The sequence below is a fragment of the Capricornis sumatraensis genome, chromosome 16, assembly GCF_032405125.1.
Source record: "Capricornis sumatraensis isolate serow.1 chromosome 16, serow.2, whole genome shotgun sequence".
NCBI classification, from domain to species: domain Eukaryota; kingdom Metazoa; phylum Chordata; class Mammalia; order Artiodactyla; family Bovidae; genus Capricornis; species Capricornis sumatraensis.
This window is the reverse complement of record NC_091084.1, coordinates 83,347,382-83,361,038: the sequence shown is the minus strand read 5'-3', so window position 1 is coordinate 83,361,038 and position 13,657 is coordinate 83,347,382. Positions and strand designations below refer to the sequence as shown.

The window sequence follows — 13,657 nt, the reverse complement described above, 5'->3', positions numbered from 1 at the left end:
AACTCGCCACCACGACCCGTCTGTCTTGGGTGGCCCTACATGGCATGGCTCAGTTTCATTGAGTTAGACAAGGCTGTGATCGGTTTGGCTAGCTTAATTTTCTGTGATTGTGGTTTTCATTCTCTCTGCCCTGTGATAGATGAGGATAAGAGGCTTACGGAACCTTCCTGATGGAATCACTGACTGGGGGGTAAATCGAGTCTGGCTCTGGTGGGGGGGCCGTGCTCAATAAATCTTGAATCCAGTTTTCTGCTGCTGTGTGGGTCAGTGTTCCTACCCTGTCGTTTGTGACAGTTGCTCAGTCCTCTCTGACTCTTTGGGACCCCATGGACAGTCCGTGGAGCTCTCCAGTAAAGAATGCTGGAGTGGGTAGCCTGTCCCTTCTCCAGGACATCTTCCCAACCCACGAATTGAACCAGGGTCTCTGCACCGCAGACAGATTCTTCAGCAACTGAGCTATCAGGGAAGCCGCCTGTAGTTTGGCTTTGGCTGAGGCCAAACTGGTGAGGTTGATGGCGGTGACGACGACCTCCTTCAGAAGGACTTGTGCCAGCACGCCTCGGCTCCTAGGGCTGTTGTACTCAGTGCCCCTGACTCCATGGCAGGCCGCTGTCGAGCCATGCTTCCACTGGAGACTTGCAGATACTCAGAGCGAGTCTGGCTTTGCCTGTTGGGGCTCGCTGCTCCTTTCTCCCGGGTCCTGGTGGGCACGAGGTTTCGGTCGTGCCCTCTGAGAGGCTGCTTCCCTGCCCCGTGGAAGTCCAGTAACCAAATCCCACTGGCCTCCACAGTCAGAGCCCCCGGGGGTGGTCAGCCCCTTTGCCAGATCCCCAGGTCGGGGAGTCTGTCGTGGGCCCCAGGACGTTTGCAACAGTGTGAGAACTCCTTTGGTGTAATTGTTCTCCAGTCTGTGCGTACTCTAGTTGGCGGCTCTGTGGTGGGACTAATGGTGACCTCCTCCAAGAGGACTTCGGCCAGATGCCATGGCCTTCATCCTGCTGCAGCCAGAGCTCCGTCCCCAGGGCAGGCCACTGCTGACCTGTGCCTCCGCAGGAGACACTCAGACACTCTCAGGCAGGTCTGACTGAGTCTCTTGTGGGGGTCACCGCTCCTTTTCCTGGGTCCTGGTGCAGACAGGGTTTTGTTTGGGCCCTCTGAGCAACTCTGGCGGGTATAAGGTTTGATTCTAAACGCAGTTGCGCCCCTCCTGCCATCCTGTTAGGGCTTCTCCTTTGCCCTGGGACGTGGGGGTATCTTTTTTTGGTGAGATCCAGCATTCTCCTGTGGGTGGTTGTTCAGCAGCTAGTTTCAATTTTGGTGTTCTTGGAGGAGTAGGTGAGCGCAAGTCTTTCTCCTCCGCCTCAGAATCCAGCAGTGGATTCTCAGTGTTGTGCAGATGCTTCCAAACACTACTGTATTGCTTTAATGATGCTTCTAAATTATAAGAGCTTGCCAGATGTAAAGAGCCCATGTTCCCACTTTATTTTTGATAAACTAAAATGACTTATGTTGTTGGCATTAATTGTACATTAAAAAATTTGTATAGTTACTACATGCCAGATACTGTGCTAATAAGTACCATTGTTGGTGTTTTTTCTTTTGAGAAATAATTCATAAAAGTCACCATTTAAAGTATGTTGAATCCAGTGGTTGTTGCTGCTGCTGCTAAGTCGCTTCAGTCGTGTCCGACTCTGTGCGACCGCAGAGACGGCAGCCCACCAGGCTCCCCCATCCCTGGGATTCTCCAGGCAAGAACACTGGAGTGGGTTGCCATTTCCTTCGCCAATGCATGAAAGTGAAAAGTGAAAGTGAAGTCGCTCAGTCGTGTCCGATTCTTAGCAACCCCATGGACTGCAGCCCAGCAGGCTTCTCCGTCCGTGGGATTTTCCAGACGAGCACTGGAGTGGGGTGCCATTGCCTTCTCCACCAGTTGTTGTTAGTGGTTCATAAATTTGTGTAATCAGCTTCCAGAAGCTTCTCATTAACTGAGTGGGAAACTGCATCCCCACGAGCAGCCAGCCCCTGTGCCCCCCGTCTGTGGATCCTCCTTTTCTGGACATGTCACACAAGTGGAACCCTGAAACATGTAGCCTTGTGCAGACAGCTTCTCCACCATCTGTTTTCAAGGCTCATCCGTGGTGAGGCATGCACTGCTGTATTAGGACGCGATTGCTTTTTATGGCTGAATAGTCTATTGTTGGAGAAGGCAGTGGCACCCCACTCCAGTACTGCCTGGAAAATCCCATGGACGGAGGAGCCTGGAAGGTTGCAGTCCATGGGGTTGCTAAGAGTCGGGCACGACTGAGCGACTTCACCTTCCCTTTTCACTTTCATGCATTGGAGAAGGAAATGGCAACCCACTCCAGTGTTCTTGCCTGGAGAATCTCAGGGACTGGCGAGCCTAGTGGGCTGCCATCTATGGGGTCACACAGAGTCGGACACGACTGAAGCGACTTAGCAGCAGCAGCAGCAGCATAGTCCATCGTATGGATGGACCACATTTTGTGTGTTCGTTCGTTCTGGCAGTTCCTCAAAATGTTAGACGTAGAGTCACCACGTGACCCAGCAGTTCCACTCCTCAGTGTGCAACCACAAGGGAAGAGGAGTGGATCCATAGACACGCGCATACACAGCATCCACACTCATGCACAGCACGGTATGAGGGTGTTTGTAGAAGCATCCTTCACAGTAGCCAAGAAGTGGAAACAGCCCAAGTGTCCGTTTAGCTTTTGATTTTTGAGGCAAAAGTTCATATTTTCTACATCCAGATCCTTTTCGAATATGACTTGGACACCTGTTTTTCTCATTCTTTGGGTCATCTTTTCACTTTCTTGATGGTGTTCTAAGAGTTTTTTAGTTTTAGCTCTTAACATTTTGGTCTTGGTTCAATTTTGAGTTAATTTTTACTTATGATGTGAGTTAGGGATCCAGCTTTCAATGTGAATATCAAATTGTCCAACTCTTTCTGACCCATTGGACTGTACAGTCCATGGAATTCTCCAGGCCAGAATACTGGAGTGGATAGCCTTTCCTTTCTCCAGGGGATCTTCCCAACCCAGGGATCGAATTCAGGTCTCCCACATTGCGGGCAGATTCTTTACCAGCTGAGCCACCAGGGAAGCCCAAGAATACTGGAATGGGTCGCCTATCCCTTCACCAGGGGATCTTCCCAACCCAGGAATGGAACCAGGGTCTCCTGCATTGCAGGCGGATTCTTTACCAACTGAGCCATCAGGGAATGCCCGTGTGGGATATATTGCCACTGTGAGAATACTAAGCTTTCCAGCCCGTGAGCAAGGGATGCCTTTCTATATGTAGGTCTCCTCTAACTCACTTCAGTGATGTTTTATAGTTTTCAGTGTGTAACTCTTGCGGTTTACACTTAGTCCTAAGTATTGTATTCTCTTTGACTCTGTTTATTATAAGTGAAATTGCTTTCTTAATTTTATTTTTGATTGCTTATTGACAGTTTATACAACTAATTTTAATGATTGGTCTTGTATCCTGCAATGTTGCTAAATTAGTTACTAGCCTTGAAAGGTTTTTTGTGTGTGAGATTCCTTAAGATTTTCTGCCTAGCAGATCATGCCATCTGTGAGAATAGTCGCTTCCTTTTTCTAATCTGAATGCCTTTGTTTCTTTTTCTTGCTTATTTTCCCCGGCTGGGACCTCTAGTGGAGTTGAAGTGGGGGACGTAGACATCCCTGTCTTCCGTCTGTCCTTCCCGTTGAGTGTGGTGTTAGCTCTGCGTTGCTTCAGGATGACCTTTATCATGTGAGGAAGTCTCCTGTTTTCTGACTTTGTTGACTGTTTTTATCGTGAACGGGCATAGGATTTTGCACACACCACTTCTGCGTCTATGGAGATGGTCACGTGGCCTTGGTCCTCTGTTCTGTGATGGCGTATCACAGTGAATGATTTTCCCATGTCCTCGGATAAATCCCAAGCATGGAGTATAATCCCTTTTGTATCTTGCTGGGTTAATTTGCTAATATTTTGCTGAGGATTTTTTAAAAAATTTTTTTATGCTTTGGCCACACCCCAGGGCATATGGCTCCTTGACCAGGGAACAAACCTGTGTCCCCTGCCTCGGAAGCTTGGAGTCTGCACCACTGGACCCAAGGGAAGGCCCTTGCTGAGGATTTTATGTCTCTATTCACAAGATATTTTGGTCTGTTTTCTTGAGCTATTTTGTCTTGTTTTGCTCTCAGGATAATACTGGCTTCATAGAATGAGGTGGAAAGTGATATAGGGATTCTGTTTTTTGAAAGAGTTTAGGAAGCAGTGTTATTAATTTCTGTTAATTGGTGTTTTTGTTAACAGTTGACCGACTCCAGTAGAGCCATCTGGTCCTGACCCTTTGTGGCTGTGTGGGAAGTGCTTTGCTTACTAGTTCAATCCCTCGACTTGTTACGGTGTATTCAGTCTTTACTTCTTCTTGAGTTAGTTTTCCTGATGTATATCTTTAATAATATTTAGATATTTAATCCAGGTTACTTAAATGTGTTAGCATAAAACTGTTCCTAGTGTTCATAACCTTGTCCCTCCTTCATTCCTGATTTTAGCAATTAGACTCATCTGTTATTTTCCATCTAGGAAAATGTTTTGTTGATCTTAAATAACCTACTTTGATTTAATTAATTTTATTTGATTTTAATTGATTTAATCTGATTTAATTGTTGTCTCATTTTCTACTGTTCTTTCTTGTGCATCAGCATTTCTCAAGTGTGGTTTGGGGTCCCTCAGCCTCCTTCAGTGGGCCCTTGAAGTTAGTAGTTTTCATAGTAATATTAAGACATCAGTTACCTTCTACTCTCTGGTTTTCTCAAAAGTGTACTTTGGAGTTTGTAGTTTGTACACTACACAAAAGTGTGGTTTGGAGTTTGCAGCAGAGGCCCCAGACAGGCAAAAGCAGATAGGAGCAGAGATGACAACCCAGCTGTCTTTTAAGTCTGACATTAAAGAGTTTGCAGACTGTAAATCAGTGCCATTCTCTTCACTACTTTTTTATTTTTCAGTTATAAAGTATGCCGTTTATTTGGTATCTTAAGATGAATTATTAAATCTTTTTATAATTCTCATTTTAAGTTTCTAATTCATGTCAAAAGCTATAATCCACATTTATTTGAAGAAAAAAGAAACCTCTTATGAGTCTTCAGTAATATCTAATAATGTAAAAGGGACTCTTGACGGGAGGGTTTTAAAATTCCTGTTACATCTTGCCTTACTTAGTCTTTAAAACACCCAGTGGTTTACATCTTCCCATTTGTAGTAAACAGAATGAAGAATCTAGATAAAGTCAGAATCTTAGTCTTAGGAGCCCAGTTTAAAGCTTAATTTTCCAGAACTTATGCCCTTTTGAAATGTTACTGCTCTGCCTACTACTGCTTCTGCATGATTGTGAATAGGTAATTATTTGAATTTTCTTCTTTTTCTACATGATTTCATGCTGTGGTTTCTTATCATTTAAAACCAGCTGACTGGGCAGTTTTGGGTTGGCGCATGCTCTCAGGAGTGTGTTGAGAGGATTGGTGCGAGCTCTCAGGAATGTGTGCTGAGAAGATTGGTGCGAGCTCTCAGGAATGTGTGCTGAGAAGATTGGCACGTGCTCTCAGGAGTGTGCGCTGAGAGGATTGGCGCGTGCTCTCAGGAGTGTGCGCTGAGAGGATTGGCATGTGCTCTCAGGAGTGTGCGCTGAGAGGATTGGCGCGTGCTCTCAGGAGCGTGCGCTGAGAGGCTGGGGCTCTCGTGTCCTCAGCCTGTAATGACTTCTTGGTGTTTCCTCAGCAGAAATGGGTTTCCTGGTGTCACTGAGGAATAGGGTCGGCGACGAGAAGACCAGCGTCAGGAAGTCTGCGGTCCAGGTGTGTTTCTCTGGACATTCTTTCCATGCCCTCTTTTTAAGCACTAACAGCTTGAAGGTGCAAGAGACTGTCTTAGAACCTGTCCTGTCATATTCAGTGCTCATGTCCCACTTGATGTCAGTTCACCTTGTCCCTGTTAAATGTAAATTACACAGATGAACTGAAGTACCCTCTGTTCTTAAGTGGCCTGCTGGATTGCTGGCTTCCTAGGAACCACAATTTTAGATCCTTAATTTGTTTTTTAGAGTAGGGATTCTTAACCTGGTGACCACAGATGGATTTTGGTAGGGTTCATGAAACCCTTGAAATGGTTTCTGAGTACATGTTGATGTAAAATATATGTCAGATTTTCTCCAGAGAGGTCTTAAATTTCCTCACATTCTAAGGGGTGGGATGTTACTGGGAGGAGGGACGGATCTGTGATCTCAAAACAGAGAGTCAGGAACTTGAAGGATTGTTCTGTGTGCAGTCTGTGCTGACTGGCGCCTGTGTCGCCGCCGGTGTGACCTGCATACCTTCTAGGTCCTGGTGAACCTCCTGAAGCACTGTGACATCGCGAGTCTGCAGGACGAGCTCATCATCCTGCAGGACCGCTGCCGGGACGTCGCAGTGTCTGTCCGCAAGCAGGCCCTGCAGTCTCTCACCGAGCTGCTCCTGGTGAGGCTGGCCACGGTGTGTCTGAGGTGCCCTTCTCCATCAGGATAACCCAGCCTAATGATGATGGCGTGCCCGTTAGCAACCCTCCTGAGCCACCATGGGACCAGCAGTGTACAGAGAGGAACCTCTCCACCGCTTGTGCTGGATTGCATTTCCTGTTAAATATGCATGCACCACGTGGGCTAGTGCTGGAAACCGCTAATAGTCAGCATGCATCTCACACAGAAATGTGAAGTTTAAAACCAGTTTGGTTAGGCCAGAGGCCTGCACTATTTTTTGTCCATCGAAGCCTGTATAGGTGACGTTCCCAAAGGAGCAGCTCCACTGACACTGTCTGTGTACTATGTATAGTTCACTTCTGCTGGCTAGCTTTTGAAGAATTCGTAAAGTGTTTTTGTTTTTTTTTTTCACAGCAGAAAACTTTAAACAATGCCTGGTTTGACTTTCTTCATTAGCATCTTTTCTGATTCCTCCTTGAGATAGATACTTTTTCTCTCAATTTTGAGTTATTCCAAAAAAGTGCTGCTTTATTACCAGTGATAATCACTTTAAGTCTAAAATTTCAATATGCTCTGCTTTATAGTAGCTGGAACTTGAACTTTGTTTTCACTTATATTTGGAGCATGACATTTTCCCACTGTGAGGTTTTGTCTGTAATTGTGTTGGAACCACCTAATAACACATCCTAAAACATGGCTCACACCTTTGTGTGATCTGTGCTCGCACCTTTATGACTTCCTGACTTGGACTTCTCAGGCCCAGCCGCAGTGTGTGCAGATACAGAAGGCCTGGCTGGGGGGCGTGGTCCCGGCCGTGATGGACGACGAGAGCAGCGTGCAGGACAAGGCCCTGGAGTGCCTGGACCGGCTCCTGCTGCAGAGCGTCCAGCACCACCGCGAGGGCTGCGCTGCGGACGATGGCCAGGCGCTCGCCTGGGCGCTGCTGTCGCTGCTGGACACGGACAGCCGGAAGCTGGGGTATGCTTGTCCTGGGCGGCTGCGTGATGGGCCTTGGTTATCAGTTCCTGGGTTGATACTGGAAAATCAGCTCTCCAAATTGCTTGATATACAGACCCAATCCTGGTCTCTTTCTCTTGACCTAGCTCAAGTCTCTCAGCGTTTGTGGTGACAGTCTCTGTGAAGCCTTCCTTCGCCTTTCTGAGGGTCCCCAGCTTCGAGCTGCTGTCGTAGCGTGTAGTGGGAGGCATTAGTGGATCAGCTGCATTGCCGTTAACTTCCCACAGTTCTGGCTGCGACAGATGACTCCCTGATGAGGACGCGTTAGGCTTTCTGACGCTCTGCTGGACTGGTGACCTAACCGCGCCGCCGTGCCCTTCCCGCGTGGTGCTCCCTGGTGCTCGCTGTGCAGGGGCAGTGCAGCAGCGAGCTGGCACCTGTGCTGATCAGTGCTGGTCTCTGCGGCAGGGAGCTAGCAGCTGGCCTTTGCTCGGGCTCCTTTGACTGTGTTCTCCTTTCTTTGTTTTCTTTACTGTACAAGAGGTACCTCCCTCCTTGTTTATGTGTGGGTATGGAGGAATCAGCATCCAATGGGAAGAGTAACAGGGTTAGTATAGTGTTGTTGTTCAGTCACTAAGTCATGTCTGACTGTCAGCAAACACATGGATGGCAGTGCACAAGGCTTCCCCGTCCTTCACCCTCTCCCGGAGCTCACTCAAACTCATGTCCATCAAGTTGTGATGCCATCCAACCATCTCGTCTTCTTTTGTCCCCTTCTCCTGCCTTCAGCCTCTCCCAGCATCAAGGTCTTTTCTAATGAGACTGCTCTTCGCATCAGGTGGCGAAGAGTACTGGAGCTTCAGCTTTAGCATCAGTCCCGTCCAGTGAATATTCAGGGTGGATCTCCTTTAGGATGGACTGGTTGGATCTCCTTGCAGTCCAAGGGCCTCTCAAGAGTCTTCTCGAGCAGCACAGTTCAGAAGCATCAATTCTTTGGTGCTCAGCCTTCTTTATGGCCCAGCTCTCACGATCATACATGACTGTGGAGAAACCATCGCTTCGACTATATGGACCTTTGTCAGCAAAGTGATTTCTTTGGTCTTTAACACACTGTCTAGCTTTATCATAGCTCTCCTTCCAAGGAGCAAGGGCCTTTTAGTCTCGTGGCTAAAGTCACCACCTGCAGTCTGCCACTGCTGCCTCTTTTCTGTTTACCATGAAGTGATGGGACCAGATGCCATGATCTTAGTTTTTTGAATGTTAAATTTCAAGCCAGCTTTTTCACTGTCCTCCTTTACCTTCATCAAGAGACCCTTCTTTAGCTCCTCTTCATCTTCTGCTCTTAGAATGGTACCATCAGCATATCTGAGGTTGTTGATACTTCTCCCGGCAATCTTGATTCCTGCTTGGGATTCATTTCCCAGTATTTCGCATGATGTGCTCTGCATAGCAGTTAAATAAGCAGGGTGACAGTACACAGCCTTGTCATACTCTTTTTCCCAGTTTTGAACCATTCATTTTTTCCATGTAAGATTCTAAGTGTTGCTTTTTGACTTGTGTACACGTTTCTTACGAAGACAGGTAAGGTGGCCTGGCGTTCCCATCTCTTTAGGAATTTTCCACAGTTTGTTGTGATCCACGCAGTCAAACGCTTTTGCAGTGTCAGTGAAGCAGAAGTAGATGTTTTTCTGAAATTCCTAACTTTTTTCTCTATGATCCAACAAATGCTGACAATTTGGTCTCTGGTTCCTCTGCCTTTTCTAAACCCAACTTACACATCTGTAAGTTCTTGGTTCATGTACTGCTGAAGCCTGGCTTGAAGCATTGTGAGCATTGCCTTGCTAGCATGTGAAGTGAGCACAGTTGTACAGTAGTTTGAACATTCTTTGGTGTCGCCCTTCTCTGAGATTGGAATGAACACTGACCTTTTCCAGTCCTGTGGCCACTGCTGAGTTCTCCCAGCCGGCTGGTGTAGAGTGCAGCACTTTCAGAGCATCATCTTTCAGGATCTGAAACACTCAGCTGGCGTTTCCTCGCCTTCACTAGGTTTCTGCATAGTGATGCTTCGTAAGGCCCAGTTGACTTCGTACTCCAGGATGTCTGGCTCTAGGCGAGTGACCACACCTTCGTGGTTATCCGGATCATTAAGACCTTTTTTGTGTAGTTCTGTGTATTCTTGTCACCTTTTCTTAATCTGTTCTGCTGCCATTAGGTCCTGATTATTTCTGCCCTTTATTGTGCCCATCTTTGCATGAAATAGTTCCTTCGTATCTCCAGTTTTTTTAAGAGATCACTGGTCTCTCCCATTCTGTTTTTTCCTCTCTTTCTTGGCATTGTTCAATTAAGAAGACTTTCTTATCTCTCCTTGATATTCTCTAGAACTCTGAATTCAATTGGGTATATCTTTCCCTTTCTTCTGAGAGGGTAACAGGCAGGAAGGCCAGGGGTTTCCAAATGGAGGAAATAGGCTGCAAGTGTCAGACATTGTTTTCTCTCTCTCTTAAGCAGCAGGAGGAAACAAACTAGTGATATATATATATATATTTTCCCCCCCTTTGTGCAAATAAAAAGAGGTTTCTCTTAAAATACTGTGTTGCCATAATGACACCTGGTTCCACCTGAACTTAACTTTTCTCAAACCTTGAGTTAACCAATGCATTTTTCTTACGGAAATGTTTGTCTTAAGCTATGTTAATGTCCTATGCATTTACCCCAAACTCTGTCTTCAAGTTGGTTCCACCTAATGGCTCAGAACCTACTTGACAAACCAGTATGTTATACTCAGACATTGTTCCCCTAATCTATGTAAACGAAACTGTTTGTATGGTAATCTGCCCTTCTACAAGATTCAAGTCAATCGTTTTATGGCCTGGGATGAATCCTCTGGTGCTGAGATTATCCCAAAATACATTTTATGGATGCGGGGCCTGGTGCCATTCTCTGGGTTTTAAGACATTCCTTTCTTTCATTAACAGACTGCTCAGTTCAGTTCCGGAGAAGGCAATGGCACCCCACTGCAGTACTCTTGCCTGGAAAACCCCATGGACAGAGGAGCCTGGTGGGCTGCAGTCCATGGGATCGCGAAGAGTCGGACATGACTGAGCGACTTCACTTTCACTTTTCACTTTCATGCATTGGAGAAGGAAATGGCAACCCACTCCAGTGTTCTTGCCTAGAGAATCCCAGGGATGGTGGAGCCTGGTGGGCTGCCGTTTATGGGGTCGCACAGAGTTGGACACGACTGAAGCGACAGCAGCAGCAGCAGCAGCAGCAGTTCAGTTCAGTTAGTTCAGTCACTCAGTCGTGTCCGACTTAGTGGGGGGGTACTCTTTCTGCCCCCTTCTGATGTCTTATGTCAGAAGCTTTCTCTGTCTCCTTTATACTTCAGTAAAACTTTATTACACGAAAGCTCTGAGCGCTCAAGCCTCATCCCTGGCCGGAAGCCGGGAGTCCCGGCGTGTGGCGTGGCTCAGCCACAGCCTTCCACTCCTCGCCGTCCACCTCTGTTCTCGGCTCCGTGGGTGAGGAAGCCGCGCAGCACAGAGGACCCGGCCCGAGCGGGTGTGGTCCCTGCGTCCAGAGGCAGAGCCGTGCTCGGCCGGGGAGCACCCCCTCTCCCTTCCGGGCGCTCCTCGCCTCAGAGGCGGGCCTGCTGGCGCTAGCTCGGGTGTGGCTTCTCTGTGCCGCCTGTTCACCTGAAGGGGATTCCGTGGTCTCTGCGCGTTGTGGGTCTGGCTGCTTCTGCTCACAGAAGTGCCAGGCCCACTCGGGGGCCCGTGTGCAGCTGTAGCGCGTTCACCGTCATTGTTGGGTGTGTGTGTCCCATTCATGAAGGAGCCACAGTTCATGTATCCTGTCGGCTGTCAGCTGACGATGGATCGTTTCCAGTTTTTTATTGTGGGGGAGAATGCTGTGACTATTTCTGGGCGTGTCTTTGGTGCACATCTCTGTTGCGAGTGTCCCCAGGAGCGGTGCTGCTGGGCCTGCTCTTATCCTCCCTGAAGTCGCTGCAGGCAGCGCTCCAGAGTGGTGGTGCCGGGCTGAAGCCCTTCTGAGAGCTGCAGTTGCTGCCTGTCTTGGTGCCCTCGGTCTGTCTTTTTGGTCATTTTCGTGGCCAGTGCTTGTATTTCTTGGGGGTCTTAATTTGCACTGCCATGGTGACTGATGCAGTGAGCCCCTCTCACAGGGGGATTAGCATCTAGATGCTCACGTTGTCTACTGCCTGCCCAGATACCGCGCCCGGTTTGTAGTCAGGCTGTCTGTCGCTCTTGTGCTCGTTCACCCCAAAGCGTTCAACGTGTGGAATCACTGCTGCACGCGCCACAGATTCCTCCCCCAGCCCAGTGCTTGCCTCTTCAGTCTCCTAATGGTGCCTTTTGGCGAGTTCAGTTTGTTAGTGGTTTTGTTTATGGTTAATGGATTTTTTAAGAACTCTTTTCCTATAGATGTCTTGTAGGTTTTTCCTATAGATGTCTTGTAGGGTATGGAGATGTCTTCCTGGGTAATTTCCTAGAAGTTTCATTTTTTCTTTCCCCTGCATGGTTTTTATCTCCTTTTCTTTCTCTGGCTTAGAGTGGCTTCCGTCAATGGTGGTGTGACTGCAGTCGTCTCTGGAGGTGGGAAGAGTTGAGATGAGCTAGACCGGCCTGGTGGTGAGGGTCTCCAGGCAGGAAATGGCAGCGCAGAGACCGAGAGGCCTGACCCTCTCGGATCCTAAATGACAGGGCTGCTAGGGGATTTCTGGGCCAGGAAGCAGAGCTGGGGCCAGCCAGGGCAGGGGAGTGCTGTGCGTGGAGCCCTGCTTTAAATGCCTGCTTTTGGCTCTTCTCGTGGTGGAGGGAGTCGCCAGGCTAGGCTGTAGATTGGAGCAGAGAGCGTGGAACAGACCTTCTCGGAGTCCGCATCTGGCGCGATGAGAAGCACAGGAGTCTGCGCACCGGTCAGGCGGTGCACTGCGGTGTCAGGGAGAAGGGCCAGTCCTCCGCCGCAGGGGTCGCTGTGGCAGGCCCCGAGGGCGCGGTGGGTGGCTCTCAGGCTGGCGGCCAGCCGTGATTTTCAGGAAGCCCAGGTGGTGTTTGCTGAGCTGCATTCTTGTGACTGCAGTGGGTTGATACTGGCTGGGTCCAGTCAGGGGGCCTTTGGAGACAGCTCATCGCTGGTGGAGGGTGTGTGTGACCACCCTCCAGGGGAGCTGGATTTGAGCTCTTGAAACTGTTAAGTTCAGAGGACACTTCTCATTCTGTTGGCTTCCTGTAGTAAATGTCATTTAATACTCTGTGTGATTCTTGTAGATAAATTTAAAATATTTGTCAATTCACTGTATCTTGGTTTGGACAGCAATTAGGTTTGAATCATGTTAGTCATTTGCAGTAAAAGTCTAGATAGATTTTTTTAGACAAAAGCTAATTTGCTAATACAGCCCATTCATCTATATGCATTTGCTTACTGTGTATGGGTGTGTTCACTTTCTTGCAGGCATCTTCTCTGCGCTTTGAGAATTGTTTCTTTCATTTAATGAAAAGATTTTGCTAACCTGAATATGTGTGTGTGTTCCTAGCAGAAGAAGAAATTACTTGGAGAAGGAATGTATTTGTTTTTCCACTTAAATATAAAATGTCACATTTGTCTCACGAGTCATATGTCATTCACTGCTATGGGAAAAAATAAGAAATGGTCTAAGAGTAGCAGTGACATCACACAGACACTTTAATACATCAGAAGAATTTTTTGTTTTCTTTTAGAAAAGTTTGAAATATGTAGTTCTGAGTGGTTTTGACAGGTCATAGCTAAGTTGAGCTCCTTTAACACCACTGTATTTCACCTCTGGGATGTTCTTTCTCTCCAGCCCTTCCACTGAAAAAGGACATTGTCTACATGTTCTGTGACTATAATCTCATAAGCTCTGCATGTGTGTGCTGTTGGCATCCTACCACATATGGGTACATACAAGTTTTAGAGGGTCTCACATGTATTCTTCCCTGGTGGCTCAGAGATTACAGCGTCTGCCTGGAATGCAGAAGACCCGGGTTCGATCCCTGGGTCAGGAAGATCCCCTGGAGAAGGGAATGGCACCCGACTCCAGTACTCCTGCCTGGAGAATCCCATGGAGGGAGGAGCCGGGTGGGCTGCAGTCCATGGGGTCTCAGAGTTGGACACGACTGAGTGACTTCACTTCCCCTT

At 47.8% G+C, this 13,657-nt stretch overlaps 1 protein-coding gene across 1 annotated transcript in view; it reads left to right on the top strand.

The window, feature by feature from the left end:
* The window catches only part of NCAPD3 (non-SMC condensin II complex subunit D3), a 61,419-nt gene that overhangs the window by 21,020 nt on the left and 26,742 nt on the right, over positions 1 to 13,657 (top strand). The window contains exons 13-15 of the mRNA XM_068988356.1: positions 5,791 to 5,864; positions 6,387 to 6,521; positions 7,278 to 7,498. Coding sequence (XP_068844457.1) covers positions 5,791 to 5,864; positions 6,387 to 6,521; positions 7,278 to 7,498 — 430 coding nt within the window. The remainder of the gene's footprint in view (positions 1 to 5,790; positions 5,865 to 6,386; positions 6,522 to 7,277; positions 7,499 to 13,657) is intronic.